This window comes from Chionomys nivalis, chromosome 14, assembly GCF_950005125.1.
Source record: "Chionomys nivalis chromosome 14, mChiNiv1.1, whole genome shotgun sequence".
In the NCBI taxonomy this organism is placed as follows: Eukaryota; Metazoa; Chordata; class Mammalia; order Rodentia; family Cricetidae; genus Chionomys; species Chionomys nivalis.
In genome coordinates this window covers 23,469,507-23,493,715 of record NC_080099.1, presented here as the reverse complement: position 1 = coordinate 23,493,715, position 24,209 = coordinate 23,469,507, and the positions used below count along the sequence as shown (strand labels likewise).

General features: G+C 44.7%; 1 protein-coding gene across 2 annotated transcripts in view; it reads left to right on the top strand.

The window, feature by feature from the left end:
- Sh3tc2 (SH3 domain and tetratricopeptide repeats 2) overlaps positions 1-24,209 on the top strand; it is a 53,695-nt gene that overhangs the window by 15,571 nt on the left and 13,915 nt on the right. For both annotated transcript variants that reach the window (XM_057789299.1, XM_057789300.1), the window contains exons 5-12: positions 441-584; positions 1,603-1,801; positions 2,690-2,763; positions 4,503-4,698; positions 13,424-13,557; positions 16,149-16,190; positions 16,314-18,002; positions 18,096-18,276. In XM_057789299.1, the coding sequence (XP_057645282.1) occupies positions 441-584; positions 1,603-1,801; positions 2,690-2,763; positions 4,503-4,698; positions 13,424-13,557; positions 16,149-16,190; positions 16,314-18,002; positions 18,096-18,276 (2,659 nt within the window). The remainder of the gene's footprint in view (positions 1-440; positions 585-1,602; positions 1,802-2,689; positions 2,764-4,502; positions 4,699-13,423; positions 13,558-16,148; positions 16,191-16,313; positions 18,003-18,095; positions 18,277-24,209) is intronic.

Here is a 24,209-nt window from a genome sequence, read left to right as displayed (position 1 = left end):
GACACATACCAGATAACCTGAGCTCCACCCAGAAACCCACATGGTGGAGAAAAACTGATTCTGCAAGCTGTTCTTTGGTCTCCACTCATGTACTGTGGTATACGAGTGTATTTGCTTACCCTCCCCCCCCCGCAGCACACATATACACATATACACAGATAGACAAACAGAAAATTAATAAATGTAGAAAGATTTAAAAAGATAAATATGCACTTATGAAGGCCATGAAATGCTTAGAATGGCAAACACGACTTAAACTCAACTTGTATTTCCTAGTGGATGTTGACAAGAATCAGTTCATTCTAGAAAGGTGTCTACTTAGCACTTTGCTCCACTTGAATGGTGACTTTGGGTCTGAAGGCAGGATGGAACCTGCTTTCTCTTTGGTGGTTGCTCAGGGAAGAACTCCTCTTGTTCAGCTGTGTGGGTTTGACCTCTAGGCTACGTGTCCACATGTCTGGAGCAGCTCTTCTTTGACCACAAGTACTGGCTCAACTGCAGGCTGGTGGATGATACAGAGATCCAAGTGTCTGTAGATGACAGTCACTTGGAGAACATATACCTGGGCCTCTTGCTGCAGGAAGGTGAGTCTGGCATGGGATTTGGGGTGGGAGCCTCATTGAGATGTTTGTTATTGGAGTCCCTCAGATAATTAAGAACCCAAAAGAGGCAAAAAATCTTTGAAAGATGAAAACATATATTAGCCAACCTATCTGTTGTAAGGAAACTTCAAACATCCTTCTCAGCCTGGTCCTGGCGTCATAAGACAGTTGTGTTAGTTGGTCTCACTGATTCATATTCAGGCAGATTGGAGGTTTGGAGATTAGGCTGCCAGGCTCTACCCAAGCTGGTAGAGTTCTTGGAGGTGGGGACCCTGGCATTGATTGACATCTTAAAAATAAAGTTTCCCATGTAATTCTAATGATCTCCAGGATTGAGAGATGGTTCTATAAACACATGATGTAATTTGATTGTAAAGTAAATTTATAAATCTTGGAAATCCCAAACTATTTCATGAAATTCAATAGCAGAATGCCGAGAAGCCAGCTGAAGCACCTTTTCACAAGGGCAGATGCCATCAGACTGGCAGTGGATCAAGTCTGATAACTTAATACATATCGAAAGCCAGATTGGTTCATGATAGTTTTACAAAAGCGATTCTCTTTCCAATCCCATTGCAAACCCCTTTGATGGAATCTGTGTTGTACCAATGCAAAGTTCATGCAGTCATCACATCCATCTAAACTGATTTCCTTCCCCTTAGTGCCTCTGAATGAAGCCCAGGGTTGCAAAGACAGCCAGAGTTTAGTAAATGCACACATATTTCCAGGATGGGGGGGGGGGTTACTTCATCTCTATTTTTTGAGGTAAAGCCCAGTTAAGCCGTATTCTCCCACATTGCTCAGCTCTGTTAGTATCGATTTTAAGGGAACTCCCTGTCAGTGGCTGTTCTTACTCCTCGGGTCACAGCTCAAGGCCCTGTGCCTCCTCCTGGACAGTGGACTTTACTCAGGGGAAGAAAGTTGTCTGGGCTCTGCTTCTAAGTGGCTCCCATTTCCGGCTACTCCTTGAAAGGTTTTTTTTTTTTCTCATTCTTTGCAGGCCACTTCTTCTGCAGAGCCACCTGCTCCGTGGCTCAGCCAGATGAGAAGGAAGGGGAATATTTGACGTTGTGCAAGAATGAGCTGATCTCCGTGCTCCCTGAAGGCGAATCTGAGTGGGAAAGTGTGTCTTTAGTGACGGGTCAGAGGGGTCTGGTGCCTGTGTCAGCCCTGGAGCCCCTGTCTGTCCCTTTCCATCAGTGAGTAGCTGCCCACTCCCTGGGGGAGGGTCCTGGAGCAGACCAAAGCTTGAGCAGGATAGAATAGATATCCTTTTAGCTATAGTATTCCTGGTGCCTGGAAGAGGACACAATTGGGGTGACTTTTTAATATCCTGGTTTTTTTGATTGTATTATTTGATGCAAGTGGAAGAAACTCTAAGTTTTAGATGAACATAGTATATAGGATGAAATGTATGACCTCCATTGAGGTGCTTTTCTGTTTTTAAATTTATTTTTATTTTATGTGCATTGGTGTCTTGCCTGCGTGCATGTCGGGGATGGTGCCAGATCCCCGGAAATTGAAGCTACATACAATTGTGAGCAGCCATGTGGGTGCTGGGAATTGAACCCAAGTCCTCTGGAAGAGCAGTGCGTGCTCTTAGCCACTGAGCCATCTCCCTAGCCTCTTGAAGTGCTTTTCAATGCACGGACTAAGGCCACTTATACCAGTGTCACCTGAGGGTGTTACTGTGAACTCTGCTCCCTGACCCTCCTCTGATTCTCTTGGTGTTGGACCCAGAAACTTCCATTTTAGATTATCTCCTCAGGCATGTTCTTCCCACTGGAGGATACGGTAAACTTGAGATTATAGAGCGATACCATTTTTTTTTTCACATCTTACACATTCTGCTTGATCCTGGCAGAATTGGCAGTGAGGATACTAAAGGTGTTGGTAAGTTATTTAACTGGCAGGAGAACTGCAGAGCTAGGAAACATCCCAAACTTTCATTTTTCACAGTGTAACGTAAGCTCTAAGTTTGCTGCCATTAAAATAAGATTAAATAGCAATAACACCACCGTCATTTTTCTACGGGATTATTCTGTTCAATGTTATAACATCTTAAAACTCTGTGTTTCCACTGGCAGATGGTTCCTAAAGAATTACCCAGGAATCTGTGATCTTCCCAGAAAGAGAGACTGGACAGGCTCCTGTCATATTGGTATGAAATAAAGAGAGTATTGTTAGGCCGATGACCTTGTCCTTCCTCCTGGTCTCACCGATGGGATGTGGGAAGCCGGTTACTATCTGCATGCTTGGGGTCTTTGCTTGTGAAGTGGAGATTCTGGCCAGGGCTGAGGAAACAGATGCCTGACTGCATGAACAGGCAAAACACACATATATGGAGAGGGCTGGGGGAGGGATGTTAGGGAATGGAGTGGGTGAGAGAGATTTAAAGATAGATCGGTAGAAAAAAAAGGCTTGCATGGGCCAAATGAAACAATTTTGAGTCAAATGTGACCTGCGGGCCACCAGTTTCCAACTCTTTACCCAAACATTTTCTGATTTTCCATAGCATAGTGTGATTTAGGGGGACTCTGAGTGCCTAGGACATAGTGAGTGCCCAGGAAACACTGGATAAATAGATAATTGACTATGCACACACCTACCTGTACACACACCACATGTCAGCTAATCTCTGTCTACACACACACACACTGCTGTTTATGTGCTAACTAGATAACAAAATGTCTAAAATACACTGCTGAAACTGTATCCTTGCGACTCCCTATATTCTAGTACATTTCCTATTATGTATCTCTAGTTATAAAAAATAGTTTTACAAGTTCTAAACCCTAATGACACTTAAAACAACTAGGGAGGAGTCACAGAATCAAAGTATTAGAACTGTGCAGTAATTAACAATAAGCAAAGGTATTAGCATTTGAAGAAACATAACCTGTGTACAGTCAGAACTATGGGGCTTTGGAATCTGTTATGGTTCATACAACCTCACACCGGCACTCCCTGCCTTCACTGGGCTTCTACCTTCTCAATAAAGAAGTGCTGTAATCAAGCCAAATGCTGTCCCAAGAACTAAGCAGATGTACAGGAGAGGTAGCTGGGAAGCCTGACTGCAGGTTAGCCCCTTAGACCCATCACTCAATGCTGCTTCCCGCTTTCTCATCCACGAAGAGGGAATTCTTCTGGGTACTCTGCCTGGCATTCAGCCCCCAGGAAAACCTGAGAATGGAAATGTGCTTTGCAAACTAGACAGTATCATACTCACAAAAGCATTGTTATTGGATCCTAGGTGAGCCATTTATCAAAGTTGGTAATCACTACAGCTTTAAGGATAGTCCCAATCCCCCTGGCTTCCCTGTAGCACTCTGTTCTGCCAACGATGTGCAGTAGCATCTTCGGAGAGTCCAATAGGTACCAGGCATGGTGCACTTTGCGTTTGACTCTAGCATTGAGAAGCATCAGGTGTCACAGTGGCTGAAGCAGCTGGAAGAAGATGTTGGCATCTTCTGCTGTAAAGCTTCTTAAGCACTACTCTGGGGTCTTGTGCCAAGCATGGCGATGATATGTACGACGGTGGCAGAATCCATTGAGGATAATACAAAGAACATTCCAGTTTCCTATAAGCTTATCTAGTTTAAAGGCTTGCATATTCTGTATTCTGAGAATACCTTTCTTATACTTGTGCCTTTTCTTTTTAAAAAATTATAGTGTAAAGCATTTGGATTGTAGTTTATTTTTGTATTGTTCTAGTTTGGCAAAATGCAAAACCTACTAACCCTGGCCATTCGTACAAGTTTGATTTTGGTGTGTGTGTGATCTGACTAAATTATTAAAATTCATTAAGGTTGGGATACTCTAGCCTGTATCACACTGATAGACAGGGGAAGGTTCACTCCTATATATCTTTCTAGTTGACCTGTATGTTGTTTTCTATAGGTAGAGGACGATGCAAGGCCCTGATGGATTACAAACAAGAGGAAAAGGATGAACTGAGCTTCCTCCAGGGAGAAAGCATTGAGATCCTTGGCTTTGTTATCCCCGGGCTGCAGTGGTTCATTGGGAAGTCAGTGACCTCAGGAGAAGTGGGCTTTGTCCCCACCAGGAGCATAGATCCAGATTCCTGCTCCCCAGTGTGAGTATGTTTGATGCCCCGAATGCCTTCCCCAGTGCTCCCTTCTTTTCTGAGCAGCTTTGCAGAGGGTGGAGGGGGTACCCTGGATGTGGAACCAGAGGGTCTCCTTCTGACATCCAAGGTGGACACAGGAAGTTCTAGGAAGGAGGCACAATCAGAAAAAGAATCATCTCAGTTCATTTCAATAGATGTTCTTTGAGGCCTCGCTGTGTTCAAGTGGAGAAGCAGAGCCTCAAGACCAAAGGCTCTGCACCAAGGGTACAGCACCAGGTTCTGGATCCCATCACTTACCATGTCCAGTCGAAGGATGAACCTAAGCAGAAGATTACTTACTGGCTTAGTCAATGACATTCCTTGTAGGTCAGGGAGGCAGGTTCCTTGGAGATGTTCACACACTTGGTGTTCAGGCTAAAATTTGAACTTGTGAAGTCAGCCCTGGCAAGGAAAACCAGAGGCACCTTCTCCTCCTCTCTGTCTTGATTCTGGAAGGGCTGGTTCTGAGGAGCAGACCTATGCTTCTGATCAATTAGCAACAGGTGGCCAGTCGATCCAACCCCCTGTCTTGGGAAGGGCAGAGACAGGCAGTACTGCCCTGTCTGTTTGGGTGGGTCATGATCAGAGGTGTGACAGCTGAGCAATCTGGCCTCACATCAGCACACTGCTGAAGTTCCTGTGTTATCCCTGGGCAGTGTGCCTGTCAATGCCACAGGGTGTCGCTCTTGGATTGTGTCTGTTTATTTGTGAAGGGTTTCTGAAAAAGACAGCAGTGTTTGCTTACATCACACTCTTCCTAGTGTCCCATAAAAGATGGGAACATAAATGCATAGGAGTTTTATGGCGTCGGCGTGTGCATGTGTCTGTGCACATGTCTGTATGCATACCCAGTTGCCCATGTGTGGAGAATCATGTTTCCCCAGGGTTGTTTTCCAAATTGCCTTTGGCTGGTGCTTTCACCACAGGGCCAAGGGATGCTTGTCCAAGGAAGCAAACGGATGTGGTTTCTTTTGGCAAGATTTTAATGACAGCCACCAAGGTTCACGGTAATGACAGCTAGAAAACCAGCCTATAAAACTTGCAGCAAGCATCTATTTTATTTTATACTTATTCAAGTTCAAGAACAATCTTATTTGCATTTGAAAGAATGCAGAACCCAGGGAAGGCAAGTTATAAATCTCAACCGCTGCTGAGAGGAGGAGGATAGAATAGGGGAAAGCCTGTAATATTTCAGCCAGCATGGAAGTCAGCCACGTGGAGGAAGGGAGGGGAACTTTGGAGAAAGGGTAAGGAAACCAAAATCCTAAGGGAAAGCATACTTAGAAAAGAGACAGACAGAAGAAAAGAAGTTAAACTTTTCTGGATAAATTTAAAAAGTGGACAGACTTAAAGATGTTGCATGGTTGAACCTGATGCACTTCTGCATAAGGGGCGGGGATTCTGAAAAGGAAAAAGGACAGTTTCTCATTAAAGGATAAATTCTTCTGCCTATCTCTTCAGCATGATGTAAACAGAACCTGCCTTCCTTGGGGTAATACTCCCATGGCCAGGTGATCCACCTGGCCCCACTGGAACACTAGACCAGAGGCTGGATTCTTTTGACCAGAAGTTTATTTTTCTTTTTAATCTTTAACTTTTATGATTTTATTTTATGCGGTTGGGTGTTTTGCCTGCATGTATGTCTGTATAACATGTCCATCCCTTGGGACTGTGGGGGGAAGAAGATGCCATTGGAGCTCCTAGAATTGGAGTTACAGATGGTTTGAGCCAACGTATGGATGGTGGGAATCAAACCTGGCCACCTGGAGAAGTATCGAGTGCTCTTAAATGGCTGAGCCATCTCTGCAGCAGTACTCAGAAGTTTTTTCTTTCCTTTTCTTTTTTGTTTTTTAAAAATATTTATTTATTCATCTATCTATCTATCTATCTATCTATCTATCTATCTATCTATCTATCTATCTATCTAATGATATACAGTGTGCTGTCTGCATATATGCCTGCAGGCCAGAAAAGGGCACCAGATCTCATTACAGATTCTTGTAAGCCACCATGTGGTTGCTGGGAGTTGAACTCAGCATCTCTGGAAGAACAGGCAGTGCTCTTAACCACTGAACCATCTCTGTAGTTCCAGAAGTTTTCTTTTTTCTTTTTTTCTTAATGGGCCTTTATTGCTACTGTAATTCCCTACTCTGAATAAGTAACCCTAAAATTACTTAAAAACAAGATCAAGGGTCAATACCTCCAAACAATTCTTGCATCCCTGGTCTCTAGCAGGAACAATACTGCCAAAATACTGCCAAGAACCCAAGGAAATTTGATTTTAGCCAGGAAAGAAACTGGCTACTTTTCTTTGAGATTTCTTTCTTTCTTTCTTTCTTTCTTTCTTTCTTTCTTTCTTTCTTTCTTTCTTTCTTTCTTTCTTTCTTTCTTTCTTTCTTTCCTATTTAGGCAAATTGGCCAATTTCTAGTTCCTGTTCTTACCACTTCCCTCTGAAGAGGGAACCCCAATTACCATTATGGAATTGTGTCAATGACTGACTTGGCTTTTTCCAGCTGGATGTGGGTGTCAGGTGTAGTGTGTGGGGTACTCCATCCAGTGGGTTTATCTGAAAGATACCAAAAATGCATCGGCTGCTTCCTTTGGCTAACTGTCAGGTGTGAGGAAAGGAAGCCTTTGATTGGTGCCTGGGAAGAGATGTGAGGGAGAAGCAAAGGAAAGAGGCATGAGCTTTACAAGTCCTAGACATAGAACCAGGAGAAACCAGAGCACAGGTTACTTTTTAAACTGTCCAAATCAAAGAGCATTAGAACATCTTGAGGCTCAGAAGAGTTTCCGTTTCATCCATCTACTGAACTCCTCTTCTTCTCCCTCTTCTTTTTATTCAAGTCTGGACTTGAGAGTGATGCATGAACTCAGAATGATTTCAGGCACTTTGGTTGGTGTTGGAGTGGCTAGAATCACAGTGTGAGGTCCATCTCAGATGGCTGAGGATGGAGGGAGGAAGAGAAGAAATAATTTAGTCACCATAATTTGTAGGTTAAAATAATGGGCCTGGTTCATTTTGGTTAAATTGATCAAAAGTCAAAATATCTGGGTAGATTTTTTTTTTTTTTTTGATTTTTTGAGACAGGGTTTTTCTGTAGCTTTGGAGCCTATCCTGGAACTAGTTTTTTTTTTTTTTCAAGAAGAAAATCACTAAGTGGGGTGTGGTGGCACACACTTTAACCTCAGCACTTGGGGGACAGAGGCAGAGGCATAGGTGGAGGCAGAAGCAGGGGGATCTCAGTGAGTTCTAGGTCAGCTTGGTCTACAAAGGAGGTTCTGGGATAGCCAGGGCTACAGAGCAAGACCGTGTCTTTAAAAAATCATTAGTGATAAATAATTGCCTAAATGACATCTCATATGGAGCTAAGCCTAATGTCTGGTGAGTGTGATCCCTTGGGTTGTTCCTCAGGGAGGAAATCAACCAATCATTTTAATATTTGGTTTTAATTTCCTGTTGCGTGTTTAAGGTAACAGGTGACCAAAATTAGGCACTTTCCTTCTTACTGTCAAATCCAGTTGATCTGCTCTTCAAGGGTCACCTGGGCTTGAGCAGAGCCTCTGGCTTCTCAGCCTTTTTAAACCAGTGGATCCTCTATTTGAGGATAACTCAGTTCTGGACCATCGCTTTGCTTGGAAATGGGGAGAAACATTTTCTTTCACATTGACCTTTGTCTTTGCAGACTGGACCTTAGTGAGAGTGCACTGGGCGGGGTCTCCACAGCCTCCCTGAGCAAGGGAACAGGTGCCTTCTATGGCAAGCACTTTGCACTTTGTTGTCTTCTCCTTCTTCTTCTTCTTCTTCTTCTTCTTCTTCTTCTTCTTCTTCTTCTTCTTCTTCTTCTTCTTCTTCTTCTTCTTCTCCTCTTTTTTTTCCCTCTCCTCCTTCTTCTCCTCCTCATTTTTCTCCTCCTCCTCCTTCTTCAACATTATGTTCCCATTGTGGTATAGTCCATTTTAACAAAGTGCAACCAACAGGAAATGCACCCAGATATCTAAACTAAAAAAAGTAAGCGAGACTGATAAACCAGTTGCTCAGAACCAGCAAAAAGAGAGTAGGAGAGAACTCAGAATGTCATAGTATTAAAAATTGTACCTTTTGTTGTGTTCTCTCTTACACTTTATAGCTTTTTCTGTTTATAATTCTATTTCTCGTGACATCGACTTTTGCTGCTCAACATTATGCTTAGTGTCACGGCTGTTTCTTGGCGGGTAGGCAGTCTTTTTTCCTCTCAGAACTTGGCGTTTTACCGTTTGCCAAGGTGAGAGCAGTGCCTATCAGGTGTTGATAGCAGATTAACCCCTGCTGTCTGCTAATGCTCACTCTCTGGCAGTTACTTCCAGCACGATTCCTCAACTTGCAAGACCGCCAGTCCTGAGCCCTTGTTTGAATGAAATACTCTTGAATGATAATTTGCCTAGGCAGAGAATAGCATCTTCAAAGAATGTATGTGTGTAAAAGTAGCAAGAAAAAAAATACAAACACATCATGTTGAGGCTTTGTCTGTTTTATTAGTGTTTTCAGAAAACCATGCTTTCTTTTGCTGGCTATCTTTGTTTTCTGCACTGTTGATTATAACATTTGCCTTAATTATTTTCTTTTTCCTTTGGTTTATTTCATATGTGTGTGTTCTTGCCATTTATATATTTTTCTTTTCTTTTTTTTTCTTGGGGGAGGGCTTGGCTTTACTTTTTCGAGACAGAGTTTCTCCATGTAGTCCTGACTGTCCTGGAACTTTCTCTGTAGACCAGGCTAGCCTTGAATTCAGAGATCCGCTGGCCTCTGTCTCTGGAGTGCTGGGATTAAAGGCGTGCATCACCCCTGCCTGGCCATCATTTATATTTCCTTTATGTCATTAAATCGAATACTTAAATTGTGGATAGTTGAACCCATAAGTAAGAATAAACAAACAAACAAACAAGAAGTCGATACTTGGAAAGACCTCTAAGAAATGGATTCTTTGTTTAAAGTGTTATTTTTATTTGCTTTGCCCAGGACTTGCTGTGCTTCCTTAGTTTGAAGACTCATCATGTCTTTCTCCAATTCTGGAATCTTCTCTTTTTGAATATTGCCCCCTCTCAATCTTTTAGCCTCTCTCCTGGAATCCTGGCGGAAGTATGTTGAACTTGTCTTTCATCAATCTTGCTGAGTCAGTTTTTTTTTTCATCACCTTTTTGTCACTGGAGGCCACATCCTGGGGGATTCTTCAGTTTTTCTAACTTTCTCTTCTGCTACAACTGAGCTGCCATCTGACTCATCTTTGCCACCCTTAACGTGCACGTCTCTGCTTTCCATTTACAGAGTGGCTTTTGCCTCCGAGGGCTGTGGCTCCGAAAACCATTCAGCCTTCATAGTCATACCTCTTCATTTCTTGTTTCTTTGTTTTAACCAGGCTTACTGTAAATCAGACTTCAAATGACCGTGGCTTCTAATTTAGCAGTATTTATTAACCTTGGGATTCTTCTGGTTTTATTTCATAATTTATATTTCATGGTTTGCATTTTTGTTACGTGAATTGTGTTCAACATTTTTTTTTTTTTTAAACATGGACCTTGCATGAATCTGGCAGCAAAGAACACCTCCTTGCCAGGAGACGTCTCTACATTTGCTTCTCTTGAAATCTGAGCAGCTCATGGTCCAGGTCCTGTAACGTTGCAGTTTCTGCAGTGTCTGCATCACACCTGTCCGCTAGGATGCCACACCCTCCAATGGTGTAGGCACTGGGGCTGCAGGACTCACAGAGGTGGACGGTATGACCAGAATGGCAGGTGTTAAGACGTTTTGCAGTCCCATGTAAGGAAACTGCTGTGTTTCTAGACTGGGCTTTAGGAAAGAGCTTATGTCCAACTCCCTCATCCACAGAGTCAAGATCAAGTTTCCTGTCCCTGGCTAGTGAGGGAGGGTGATTATAACTCAGCTAAACTGCAAGAGTCTCTGAGACACCTGCTATCTCCTCTCATCCTTATATCCTGCATCCCTGAGATTTCTCCTTCCTCTTTTAAACTTTAAGGGGTTGTTAAACTAGTTTCCTTTTCTTGGGTCTTCCAGGTTTTGAATGTGTGTGGGGTAGAGTAACCTAGGAACACATGCCATGCCATTGGGTGCTTTGCCATGTTCACTAGCCCCATTTCTGTGTTTAGAAACCCATAATATATAGGCTGCTCTGTCTCTTGGATTCTCTTTAAAGTCCAGGAAGTCAGGGTGCTGGCAGATCAGCTCTGAGGCAATGGACATGGATGCTGTCGGACAAGACACCACTTTTAGTCTTGGCTTTACCACCCTCCAACTGTATAGTTCTGAACATGTTCCTGAGTCATATTCATCAGCAAACATGGATTAAAAACAATTTACAAAGAGTTGTTATGAATATAAATGATCAGATAAATTCAGAATATGTTGTAACATTTACAGCATCTACAAAAACTATATATATACACACATATACATAAACACATACAATATACAAACACATATAATATATAAACATATATAATATAGACACATAACATATATTTTAAAATTTATTTATTTTTTTTAATGATTTATTATTTTATGTGCACTGGTGTTTTTTCTGCATGTGTGTCTGTGGGACGGTGTAGGATCCCCTAGAAGTGGAGTTACAGATAGTTATGAGCTGCCATGTGGGTGCTGGGAATTGAACCTGGGTCCTCAGGAAGAAGAGTCAGTTTCAGTGCTCTTAACGAGTAGTTATCTCTCCAGCCCCCCAAACATTTTCTTTTCCTTTTTTTTTTCTTTTTTTTGTGATGGTTTCTCGAGACAGAGTTTCTCTGTATAACAGCCTTGGCTGTCCTGGAACTCACTTTGTAGACCAAGTTAGCCTTGAACTCACAAAGATCTGTCTGCCTCTATCTCCTAAATGCTGGGATTAAAGGTGTGTGCCACCATTCCCAGCCTTTATTTTTTTTTTATGCATACATGTGTGAGCCTGCGTGAACATATGTGCACCATGTGCATGCTGGTACTCGTGGAGCTAGATGAGGGTATTGGATTCCCTGGAACTAGAGTTACAGGTGGTTGTGAGCCACCCAAGGTGGGTGCTGAGAACTGGACTGAGATTGTATGGAGAGAGTATGCACTCTTAACCGCTGAGCCATAGCTCTAGACCCCTTGGAGATATTCATATCTCACCCCAAGGTTTTAGTCGTATGCTCTTCTGAGGCTGAAAATTGAGGTTAATAGGAGGACTCTGGAGACCAGGCCAAGAGTGGGGCTCACACCTGTGGGGGAGAACTGTGAACCAGGTGTCAGAGCAGGGCTCTAGTGCAGTCTGCCAGGGAGGAGGGAGCGACCTTGAGCTGTCCTGCAGCCGCTGGCCTGTTGCCTGCTTTCCAGCTGCTCTTGCCTGGGCTACGGGGACAGACAGCAAGGTCCTGATCACAGCCACTCTTCCCAGTCCCTCTAGATCCCTGCCCTGACTCTTTAGCTTCTCAATCATCAATTCTAATTCTTTTTAATCTGTAAGGTTTTTATCTGCAAGACTAGTCCTTGCCTAAAGAGCAACTGTGGAGATTAAATGACAGTGTGGTAACATCCTTCAAGCATATTAGCTGCTGTGCATTTGGGGGTTTCGAAGAATTTGGTTTTAAATTGTTTGGTACTCTCTCTCTCTTTCTCTCTCTCTCTCTCTCTCTCTCTATATATATATATATATATATATATATATATGATTTATATACATATAATAGTATATATATATATATATATATAATTTTTCTGTGTTTTTGTTCTGTTTGGGCACAATGATTCTGTGGACATTGGAGTTCAGAGGCATCTGCTGGGATTTTTAGGTTTAATACAGGAAACCGAGCAGGCATGTGCAGTGGATGGTAGCAGAAGGAGAAAGATGTGCTCTCAAGGTTGGAAGACAGCCAGAGCAGGCTCTGAAAGAATGGTGTGATACAAAGAATGGGGCTCTTTACATCCCAGTCGTATGTATTTTGGGGAGTCATTTGGGCAGGGTTGGCTTCTTGGTGTATGCTCTCTGTTAATATGAAGTTTATAACGAGTTGTTGGCTAAATAAGGGACGTGCCCTGTCAGGCATTTGTAGTGTTCAAAGTAACCTCTAAGAAGCAAATGAGACCTTACAGGTAGGTCACACATAGACTGTGCTCAAAGAGATCTTCAGGATATAGTTGCTTTTCCAGCCCCACTCCCTCTGTCCCCCAGTAATTCCTCTTCTCCACCCTCCCTGGCCCTTAGCAAGTTCTTTCCTTTCCTAGTGGCCCATAGTGCTGTTCTGTCATGGAGTCAAATCTTAACAACAGGGTAGGGGTCCTTCTGATCACAGGGGAGTTTTCTTCGCTGTTCTTCTAGATAGGTACCATTTGTGCCTGACTTCCTGGAAATAAACAGAGAAAAGAACCTTTCAGGTTCCAATTCCTGTCACTCCTCTTTCAAACTGATGCCGTTAGAGTTTGAGGGACAGGAGTTTCTTTCTCGGGGGAGATGGAATTTTAATAGAAGTGGCGTTTCCACCTCTGCTTTACCCACTTACCACCGTACAACTTCCCTTTCTTCTCCCGCAGCGAAGCACAGCTTGCACCAGTGAGGAGTTGGTGCCAACCATGGACGAGCCCGCTTCCCTAAGCTTTACCACATCCTTTTGTGGAGAGAGGGAGGTGGGGAAGCCCAGCACTAACCTGTGTCTATTTTCTGCCTCATCCAGGAGCAAGAACTCTGCCTTTTTCAGTGAGGAGGAAAGATGTTCTCTCTGGGCCCCAGGAAGTGACCGGAAGGCTGAGTGTTCCGGCTTCTTACGTGCGCTTGCTCACACTGACATCGCTTCTGTCTACCGGCTTAGTGAGTGTTTCTCCTCAGACCCGGAGAAAGCACAGGCTTTCTAAAGGCTAGAAAGAAGTCCATAGCCAGGGCTCTCTACATTCTAACCCTGTTTAGGAGTTTGGGGCTGCAATCATTATTCATTTGGTTTGTATTTGATTAGCAGAGTTTCCCTGTGGATTGCAGAGCTTTCTGGCTATCATACATAGTGTTATCTCGCAACTGTGACACAGGAAACCAACTTGTCTTTACCCTGGATGGTCAGCTGTACTGACTCTTTGTCCCAAGAAAGGACACTTCCTGAGTCATGGCTAACGGTCAAGGGCTGACTAGGTACCAATTCAGAAATCCCATGAGTAACTGGAAAGAGATCTCAGAGATGATCTTGACCCTTGTTTTGTAGATTAGGAAATTGAGGCCCAAGAATATTAGTACATGACCCAGGACAACTGCTAGCCAGGGCCACCTATTTTATCACACTGCCCCAGATACAAGATGACCCTGAGTTGTTGGATGTATCAGTCTTGCCTAGCATAGTTTTTGGCAATGCTGAATGAATGAATGAATAATGAACAAATAAATGATAACAATTTCCTAATGATGGGAAAGGCCCACTGCTTTGTATGAAGGAGTACAGTTACTCTCGCTGATAAGGCTGAGGAAGGGTTCTTCTTCTCCTACATTTCAGTGGAGAAATGTCCGCTTCAATGTGACTGAATTAGACGGCTGACATTTCTTAGCACTAGCTAGAGATTCTCCACAGGGCACTAGCTAGAGATTCTCCACAGGGCACTTTCAGTTCAGTTCCCAGGGAGAGAGGGGTTTTGAGGCTCTCTTCATGTATAGGAGCCTTTGTGAGGAGTACAAAACCAGATATCAGCACTCAGCCCTAGCTAAACACTCTCACTGCAGCAGATCTGCCGGGCTCAGCCAGGAAACTGAAGTTCTGAGCACCTCCTGGTGGGGGAAGCAGAGCTCTGAACATCAGGGAGTACTTGCTCAGGGAGCGGGGAGGGCAGCAGTGGTTGGTGACAGACCTGGATCAAGGTGTCTGTCTGCTGCTGGCCCATTGACCGGAAGATCCAAAAGCAGATCCCACGAAGCATGTCACTACGTGTATAAAGACCAGGAGTCGACTTGGCTCACTGTGGGCTATGCCTTATGCTTGTGTAGACCCCAGGCTCAAGGTAGCCAGTAGGGGAACCAGATTATTAGTCAATGTCAGCTGTTTTAGGGCTAATGCCCTGGGCAAGGAGTGAGTCTCTGAGTCTGCGCCCATCTTGTGATGATTCAGCATGCACTTTCAGTGTCCTGGCCCCGAGAGAAACGGCCACATGAAGATGGGCATGTGTCTTTCAGCACTGGAGAGGCCAGGGCATGCACACAGCTTTCCGAGTCAAACTCCTCGCTCTCGCTCTCCCAGCTTCAGCGGTGGGGCCTTTCACCCTTTCTAAGTTGCACGTTGGGGTATCTGCAATGAGGAGCCCAGAAGCTCTCCCAATAGGAGAGCAGGAAAAGGCTGGGCTTGATGGGGATCGCTGCTACTAGAGTTTACTGCTTCAAGGTGTGGGAACCATACTGCTGCTGTGTTCTCAGGGAAAAGTGGACTTTTCCCTCTAGCGGTTGCTGTTCTAAGGGCTGTGTGACCTTCACCACCACAGGCCCCATTAGTGGGGGGCACTTTAGTCAAGAACATGCTTCCCTTGCCTTTACTCCATGCATCTTCTTGGTTCTTACCTAGATTTTTCCCACTTTGGGAGCATTGGGTAACTAGTATAAGCCACCCGACCTTTATGATTCTCTCGGTTCTCTGCTTTCTGTGTTTCTTTCTGGAAATATTGACATGCCTATTAACATGCCCCCTCCCCCATCTTTTTCCTTTTCCCTTGAAATCCTTCACCTGTGTGCTCACGTCAGTTCTGGGACTTGGGCCAACTCCTTGTGTTTTGGTGTGAGCCACAAATCTGTATTTGTGGTTTCCACTGTCCTCCTTGGTTCCGGACCTTCTTTATTCTCTGCCTAGACTTGCGACTAGCTCAAAGTCAAAATATTTAAAACCATAGAACGTATCCGGTCAAGTTACTTGAGGGAACAAAACTGGGAGCCTCAGGTGCATTTCTGTTCCTCTAAACATGAGCTTTCATGGTCCCCAGTCTTGGCACTTTTTCACGCACACAGAACGCCTGTCTGTCAAATGGGTGGATGATGGGAGGATGGAGTAAAGAAGCAGGAAGGTGAGGGAGAACAGGAAGGGAGCTGGAATGGTACCCTGTAGCACAGCCTGTTGGAGGTGCCCTGTGATGATAGTTCTCTCCAGTTCTGCTACAAAGCAACTGAGAGATTTGGGCCTTGCATCTCCCCAGATTGTTTTAATACCCTTTCCCTGCCCCCTGCATGCTCACATTTTCTTCTTGCTTCCACATTTTCTTCTTGGACCTGCCCCGACTGTAGAGTGTGTGAGTTAAACGGGACGATGGGAACTCTGAAGCTGATGTTGAGGGGGTAAAGACTGCCCATTCTTATTCTTACCTCAACTTAAAAGCTCCTCAGGGGTCAGCGGTGTGGTGACGTGTTCTGACCTAATACTAGGCCTGTCCTTCATCTCTACCTAGGTGAGTTCGAATCCACCCAGAATCTCCAGAATGATCTGAGCGGTGAGTAGCTACCGTGCTGAGCCCGACCTCTTGTCCTCAGGTCAGCTCATCTATTCTCTTGCCAGGAGCTGACTGCCCTAGTTGCAGACACTCAGGGATGCTCAACTCTGCCTGTCCTTACAGCATCTCAGCCTGAGGGCCTCAAGGAGGCCAGGTCTGGTGGGACCTGGGAGGAGCGGCAGACCCCAAACTCCAGACGCTCCAGCAGTTCCCTGGACTCCAGCCTCGAGGAAGAGCTTCTCTCAGCCTCCTCTGACAGCTATCACCTTCCAGAGCCTGATGACCTCGATGACCCGGAACTGTTCATGGACCTGAGCACTAGTTTGGAAGAGGATGAGGCAGAGCACTTTGCCCCCATCTTGGCTTTTCTGGATCACGAGGGCTACAGCGACCACTTTAAGAGCCTCTATGATTTCTCCTTCTCTTTCCTTACTTCCTCCTTTTACAGCTTCTCTGAGGAGGATGAGCTAGTGGCCTACCTAGAGACCTCACGAAAGTGGGCCAAGATGAGCCACATGACGTGGGCCCATGCCCGGCTCTGCTTCCTCCTGGGCCGACTAAGCATCAGGAAGATCAAACTTTCCCAGGCCAGGGTATACTTTGAGGAGGCCATCCGGGTCCTTGATGGGGCATTTGAGGACCTCTCCCTACTGTCTGCTTTGTACATCAATTTGGCAGCCATATACTTGAGGCAGAGGCTAAGGCATAAAGGTCCGGCCTTACTTGAAAAGGCGGGTGCCCTGCTAGCCTGCCTGCCCAACCGTGAGTTCAGTGCCAAGAACGAGCTTGATGTGGTGGCCTATGTGCTGCGCCAAGGGATTGTGGTGGGGAGCAGCCCTCTGGAGGCCAGGTCCTGCTTCCTGGCCATCCGATTGCTCCTGAGCCTTGGCCGGCATGAGGAAGTTCTGCCATTTGCCGAGCGCCTGCAGTTGCTTTCTGGACACCCTCCTGCCTCGGAGGCTACAGTCACCATGTTGAGTTTTCTCTATGACAAAAAATACCTTCCACATCTTGCAGTGGCCTCTGTTCAGAAACGTGGTCCCCGGGGGATGTCTGTTTCCATTTGGCAGGCCTATTTCGTTCTCCAGAATGCCACTAAGATCCTTGGTGTTCCTTCCTCAAGCTGGGGTGAAGTTTCTGCGCTGGCCTGCCCAACCCTCAGGCAGGCCCTGGCTGCCTGTGAAGATCAGACTGACCCGAGCACCCAGAGGACTTTATGTCTCATCCTGTCCAAAATGTACCTCCAGTATAGGTCTCCTGATGGTTCCATCTACTATCTGAGCCAGGCCCAGGCGTTAGGGAAGCTACTAGGTGAGCAAGAAGCCTTTGAATCGTCTCTCTGTCTGGCCTGGGCTTACCTCTTAGCTAGGCAGACCAAGAGAGCTCTGGAGATCCTTGAACCACTACTGTGTTGCTTGAGAGAGACAGAATGCATGACGCAAAGGGGCGTGGTCCATAACCTCCTGGGACTTGCTTTTCAAGACGAAGGCCGGACAAACAGGGCAGCCAAGAGTTACCTCCGAGCTTTGATCCGGGCTCGGGAGATGGGGAATGTGCGGAACCAGGCCGTGTCTATGGCCAATCTCGGCCACTTGACCCTGAAGTCCTGCATGCAGCAGTCAGCCAGGGGTTACCTTCTGCAAGCTGTCCGACTGTATTCTGAACTCCAGGCCAGCAAGGAGACAGATATGGAATTGATACAAGTGTTACTCTGGTTGGGCCAAGCTCTGGTGTCTGGACAACAGCTAGTCCACAGTCGCCTTTGTTACGAAATGGCATTGATGTTTGGCTTAAGGCATCGGCACTTAAACAGTGAGTATGTCTCATATTGCTGGAAGCGTCGGGGAGAAAAGCATTGGCACATGCTTTGCCCTTGTCTCATTCATGTCCCTGCTTTATGTTCAGGTCAGCTTCAGGTCACCAAATCCCTCTGCCATTTCTACAGCTCGGTGTCCCCAAACCCTGATGCGTGCATTACATATCATGAACACTGGCTGGCCCTAGCTCAGCAGCTCAGGGACCGGGAGATGGAGGGGCGGTTACTGGAGTCCCTCGGGCAGCTTTATCGGAACCTAAATACATCCAGGTGAGTCCCTGCCTTAGGGAGAAGTGGTGTTCCTTCTTTCAAGAAGCCAAGTCCTAACGCACATGCTACGTGGAAATTGTGATGGAAAACCGTGGGTTCTGCAGCTAACCATGCTGCAGCACTGGCTGCTGGGACTTCTGTGGCCTCAGTCAGACGTGGATAACAATGGTATTATCTTACACTATCACTGTGAGAGATGAATGCTTTAAAGTCCCCGAAATACAGCTAGGCTTTGTGATGATTACTATGTCACTCTTACAAGCTATCCTATGACTGGCTGAGAGTACATAATTCAAAGAGGGCAGTTATACTGAGGACCTTGGCCCCTTCAGGGGTGTCTTCACTACTTGAAGACAGCTAGGATTCTAGAAAGGACAAAAAATAAATCAATACCATGAAGCAGGGTGTAAAATTTTATGGTAAAAAAATGCTTAATTGGGACCTCATCTTTAAAATGTACCCAGGACTCAGGCAATCGCGTCTACTTTCACCGTGTATGGAGCCTCAGAATGACCACAAGGTAGCGGAAGGGTCCTTTAGTCCTTAGCTTTATGGGAAAACTGGATATTAGTATTTTGTTTTGCTATTTACTTCTTGGTTGGTGCTTTCTGAAAAATCTTTAGTTTTGCAAAAATATGCCCAAAATATATCCAAGCATCCTTTAGATTCCTGATACTCAGTCTCACCCATGCGCCTTAGCACCCGCTTGCTCGAGCTCTCTGTTATCACGGTCCAGGGCCACCAGGGTTCTCCTTTACTGATGGGCAGTCAGCGGTCCCATCTCTACCAAGCCTTGACGCATTTCGTCAAACCCCACAGAGGTCTTAAAACCTTTCGTTTTACTCTGTGTAAGATTTGTGTTCTGATACTCCATTCCCCATTTTGAACAGCTCCTAGAATGAAGTGAGATGCTTCCTAGGGATGAACAGAGAGGCATTTGAGGGGAAATTCGTTCAAGGTTAGCTTCTACATTTTAGGCACGGCCAGAGTTAGGGTCTCTATTGTTGAGATGAACAGAACCAAAAGCAAGTTGGGGAGGGAAGGGTTTATTTGGCTTGCACTTCCATACTGTAGTCCATAGTCCATCACTGAAGGAGTCAGGATAGGAGCTCAAACAGGGCAGGGACCTGGAGGCAGGAGCTGATGTAGAGACTGTGGAGGAGTGGTGCTTACTGGCTTGCTTCCTTTGTCTTGCTCAGCCTGCTTTCTTACCAGCCCAGAACTACCAGCCCAGAAGTGGTACTACCCATAATAGGCTGGTCCTTCCTTGATCAATCACTAAATCAGAAATGTCCTACAGGCTTACTTACAGAAAGGCATTTTGTTAACTGAGGCTCCCTCCTCTGAGATGACTTTAGCTTGTCTCAAGTTGACATAAAACTAGCCAGCACAGGCCCCGTGGTAACTGTGGGTATGCAGGCAATCAGACAGTGGTTAAGCACACGGTGAACTCTCTTTCTCTATGTATTTCTTCCTGCTCGCTGTATTTCTTTTTGTTCCCCTTTCTCTCACAAAAATCAGACATCTTCTGAGCTCCCCAATGCCTTTGCCTTAGGTGCTAGGGAGAGAATTTTAACACAAACACCATGTGGTGGTGGTGGTGGGGGTGTCAAAGGAAGGCCTGTCCAGCCTGTTCTGCATCCATTTCCGAACATCCTAGGAGTCGAATGCCTCTGGACAGACCCGAAAAATGGCTTTCAATGAAATTTTGAAATGGTATAGTCATATACATCTTGAAACTCGGCTTCAGGAAGGTCAGGTTTTAAACAGCTAAAACGAGGATGCCCATGTTACCGTGTATTCTTGGCTTCAGAGTATTCCTATTCCCAGCTCCCGGCCATCCTGTGCTTTAAGCTCTGGTTTAGTTGTCAAGAATATTGAGATCCTAAAGGTGTGTGTGGAGAGAGAGAAAACATGACAGAGGGAGAGAGGAAGGGAGGGAGGGAGAGAGAATTGCTGTTCTTAGATGACGCGGGTGGTACAGAGGAGACGTGAACTAGGAATCACGAGAAGCTAGCAGCTTCTGGAATTAGAAGTCTAGAAAGCAAGTCCTGCTGTGACTTAATAACATGCCCTTAACAAGCCTCTGTCTTGGTTGCTATGTTCATAGAATCAGTTGGAATCAGGAATCTTTCAGTTGAGTCTGAGACCAGCTAGCTATAGCAAGGGCTACCAGGTTCCTAGCTCCTCCTTTTTTTTTTTTTTTTTTTTTTTTTTTTTTTTTTTTTTGGCAGATTCTTAAAGCGGTGGGTCTTTTAGATAGGGGGCAAAGAGTCAGAGACCTAAGGTTTTTTTGGGAGGGAGAGGGAGTCTGAATTACTCAAAGTATAGTCAGAATTTTTATAGGCAGACATTGTGTCAAGCCTAGAGCTAGGCCCTTGCTTTGTGCTTGTGTGGGCAGCTGAGTGGTAACCGAGTTGGTTAGCCCATGGGCTCACCACCCTCGTGTTGCTGTTGTGTGCTTCCTGCTTCTGATGGTTAAGAGAGAGTGGGGGTGCTGAGGGCTTAGGTAAGGAGAACAAAGGGGCTTGGAGTATGGAGGCAAGCTTTCTCGTGTTTAGTGACAAGTTTAGTGGGTCAGTGCCATCAAGGGACGTTCAGATGCCCATCCTACATGTTCTTTTGGATCCTGTCCTATGCACTATTAGGTGTAGAACAGCTTGGAGCACTCCTTAAGGGGTACTCACAAACAAGAAACCGAGTGTTAAATAGGTGCTAGGAGAGAATGATTGGTCCCCAAATAAGGAATTTTTCTCCCTAAAATAAAATCATTACTTAGAGTAAAAACAAGATAATTTACCAACACTGAAGATAATACACTGAAAACCAAGAATTCCGTTGCAAGTTTCTATGCCCCAAGTTCCCCAGAAATAGCTGTTTACAGTTTAAAAAATATCAGTAAATATTCATGCATATGAAAGATTACATATCCCATTCTCTGTATTAAGTTCTAGGAATATATATATATATATATATATATATATATATACCTTAGTTATATATGTAGGATTATGATAAAAGGTCTATTATAAAATGCTTCCATTTTTATTCGAAAGGATGACTATGAAATGCCGAGTCAGCAGTTTTTGAGGCAAACCCAGTTTTATTGAAAAAAATTTTCATAATATATATTTTGATCATGTTTTCCCTCCCCTAGCTCCTCCCAGATTCTGTCATTCTCCCTATTTAACCAATTTTATGTTCTTTTTCTCTCTCTTAAAATAAAAAAGTTTGAGTTCTCAAGAAACAAAAATGAATGCAAAAATCTCCCATGCAAATGAACATCAAAACAGACAAGTAAGAGACTAATAACTCAAAAAATACAAGAACAAAGCAAAATGAAACAGGGTTCAAACAAACAAGAACCCTCCCCCCCCAAAAAAAAAACCCAAACCCAAAACAAACAAAAAACAAACAAACAAAACAATGAGTTAGTTTTGTGCTGGCCAACTCCTACTGAGCACAGACCCTGTCCTGCGGCAGGGTTAATATACCTACTGTGACTTCATGGGAGAAAAGTGATTTTCCTTTTGCCAGTGGGTATCATTTGAAGACAGCTTCTTGGTTAGGGGTTGAGTCTAAAGTGTGCATACACTATGGTCATCTAAAATATCTATTCTGCCAGTGTCTGCCTCTGTCTGAAGTGTTTAACCCATTCATAGTTAATAGTCACTCAAAGGTCATCTTTAGATGCCGTTTTATCATTTTGCTGCTTGTATTTTGTCTCATATCTTCTTCAACTTTCATTTCTTCCAAATTACTGCCTATCTCATGTTAAGTAAATATTTTATATTTTTGGTTGTGAGCCTAGCCTTTAATGGCTGAGCCATCTCTCCAGCCCTAAGTAAATATTTTATAGCACACTGCTTCATTTCCTTCCTTCCAGTTATTTTCTCAGTGGGTTCCCAAGGACTGCGGTTACTATATTAATCTGTGCCACTCTCAGGAGTTTTTTCTGAGCGCACATAGCTCTGCACATGAGCTTGGCCTTCCTTCCTGGAGAGGCTGGAGCTTCACAAAGCCCCATGTGGGCACGGTTATACTCCTCCACCTTTGCTTTTATGTGCTTTTGCCAGTTCCTTGTATGTCGTTCCTTTTAGTGATGCCAAGGGCTGAACCCAGAGCCTCACGAATACCCAAGAGAATCTTCAACTGATTTACATGCTCTGTCCTAGATTCCTATTTGTCCCAAATATTTTCTTTTTATCACACAGTGGCAATGTTTAATTATCCTTCCATTTTGTTGTTGTTGTTGTTTTCTTTTAAATGAGTAAGCTCTGAGTATTGTCCAGTAAAAATAAGCGCTGCAGTATAGGCTTTCAGAGGCCATTCCCAGGGCAACTGGCAGTCCTCTGGGATAAAACTTGGGGGATACAAATTCTTCCCGACCCCTCCTCCATCAGGGTTTCCCAGTAACTGACTTTGAGGCTTTGGTTTGATGTTTGTTGCAGGTCTGGGGTGAGCAGGAAAGATCGTGGCTAGGTGAGAAAGCACCCCATCTCAATAAAATTAAGCTGAGATTTGAACAAACTTTCCAGGGAAAGGCTTATTTTGAAAATTCCTTGCTCACGTTTTCATTGTTTTTCTCGAGGCCTGAATTTTCTGAGGTCCTTGCTCTGTTGCTCTAGAAGCTCATTTCAGAGTTCTTTCAGTCTGCACAATTTCATTTGTTTTTGTTTTATGTGTACGGTTATTTCCCTGCATGTATGTCTGTACACAATTTAGGTGCCTAGCGCCTGCTGAGACCAGAAGAGGGCATGGGATCCCTTGGAACTGGAGTTACAGATGGTGATACGCTGTCACGTGGATGCTGGAAACTGAACTCTGCTCTTCTGGAAGAGCAGCCACTCTCAGCCACTGAGTCATCTTCCCAACCCCACAGTCTTTTAATTTAAATATTCAGTGGTTCATGTTTTTGAGGTTTTTATTTGAATTCTTTGGAGGAGACATTCACTAACCAACAACATTCCCTTCCCCAGACACAACCAGCGACATTAAGAGATTCAGAAGTACTTCAGGTGTCCCAGGAAGTGACTCCAGATGGAAGGTTATTGTTCATTTGTAAAACAGTCATTTCATTGGGAGGACACGCAGGAATGCTGCACATATTTAGCACGGATGGATCACCCAGTCCTATAGAGAGCTTGTAAAAGAGAGGAAAAAGGACAAAGAACAAAGACAGAACAACAGGTGTCTCCTCACCCCTGGGTGTGGCCAATTTTAATTTTTTTTGAAACTTCCTGGTAGGTGAAGCAGAAAGGAGAAAGCCTTCTGAGGTTCTGGCTGTCAAATAAAAGAACATGAACAGATGTGTCTGTCAGAGCAAAATTTTTCCTGGCGTTGATTCCCAGGAAGAATTTATTCAGTGGCTCTTGATGTCATGGACCAGTGGTTCTCAACCTCCCTAATGCTGCAGCCCTTTGATACACTTCCTCAAGCTGTGGGGACCCCAACCACACAATTACTTCCGTTGCTACTTCATAACTGTAATTGTGCTACTGTTGTGAATCACAGTGTAAATATCTGACATGCAGGGTGGTCTTAGGCGACCTCTGTGAGAGGGTCGTTCAACCCCCAAAGATGTTGCAATCCACAGGTTGAGAACCACTGTCATGGACTGATTTCTTCAGCTCCTCTTAAAGGATTTCCATTCTCAACAAGTTCAAGGTAAAGCAAGCAAAGGCAGGTTCAGAGGAGAGAACACTTCAAAGGGGCATGGAGTCGGTGTGTGTGTGTGGGTGTGTGTCAATCTGCATGGCACAAATCATCTGGGAGTAGGGATGGGGGGTCTGTGTGATGAAAATCACCTGGGAGTAGAATGGGGGGGGTCAATGTTACGGAAGTCATCTAGGAGTAGGGATGGGGGGGTCTGTGTGACAGAAGTCACCTGGGAACTTACAGTAAGCATCCATAAAGAAAATACTGGACTAGCA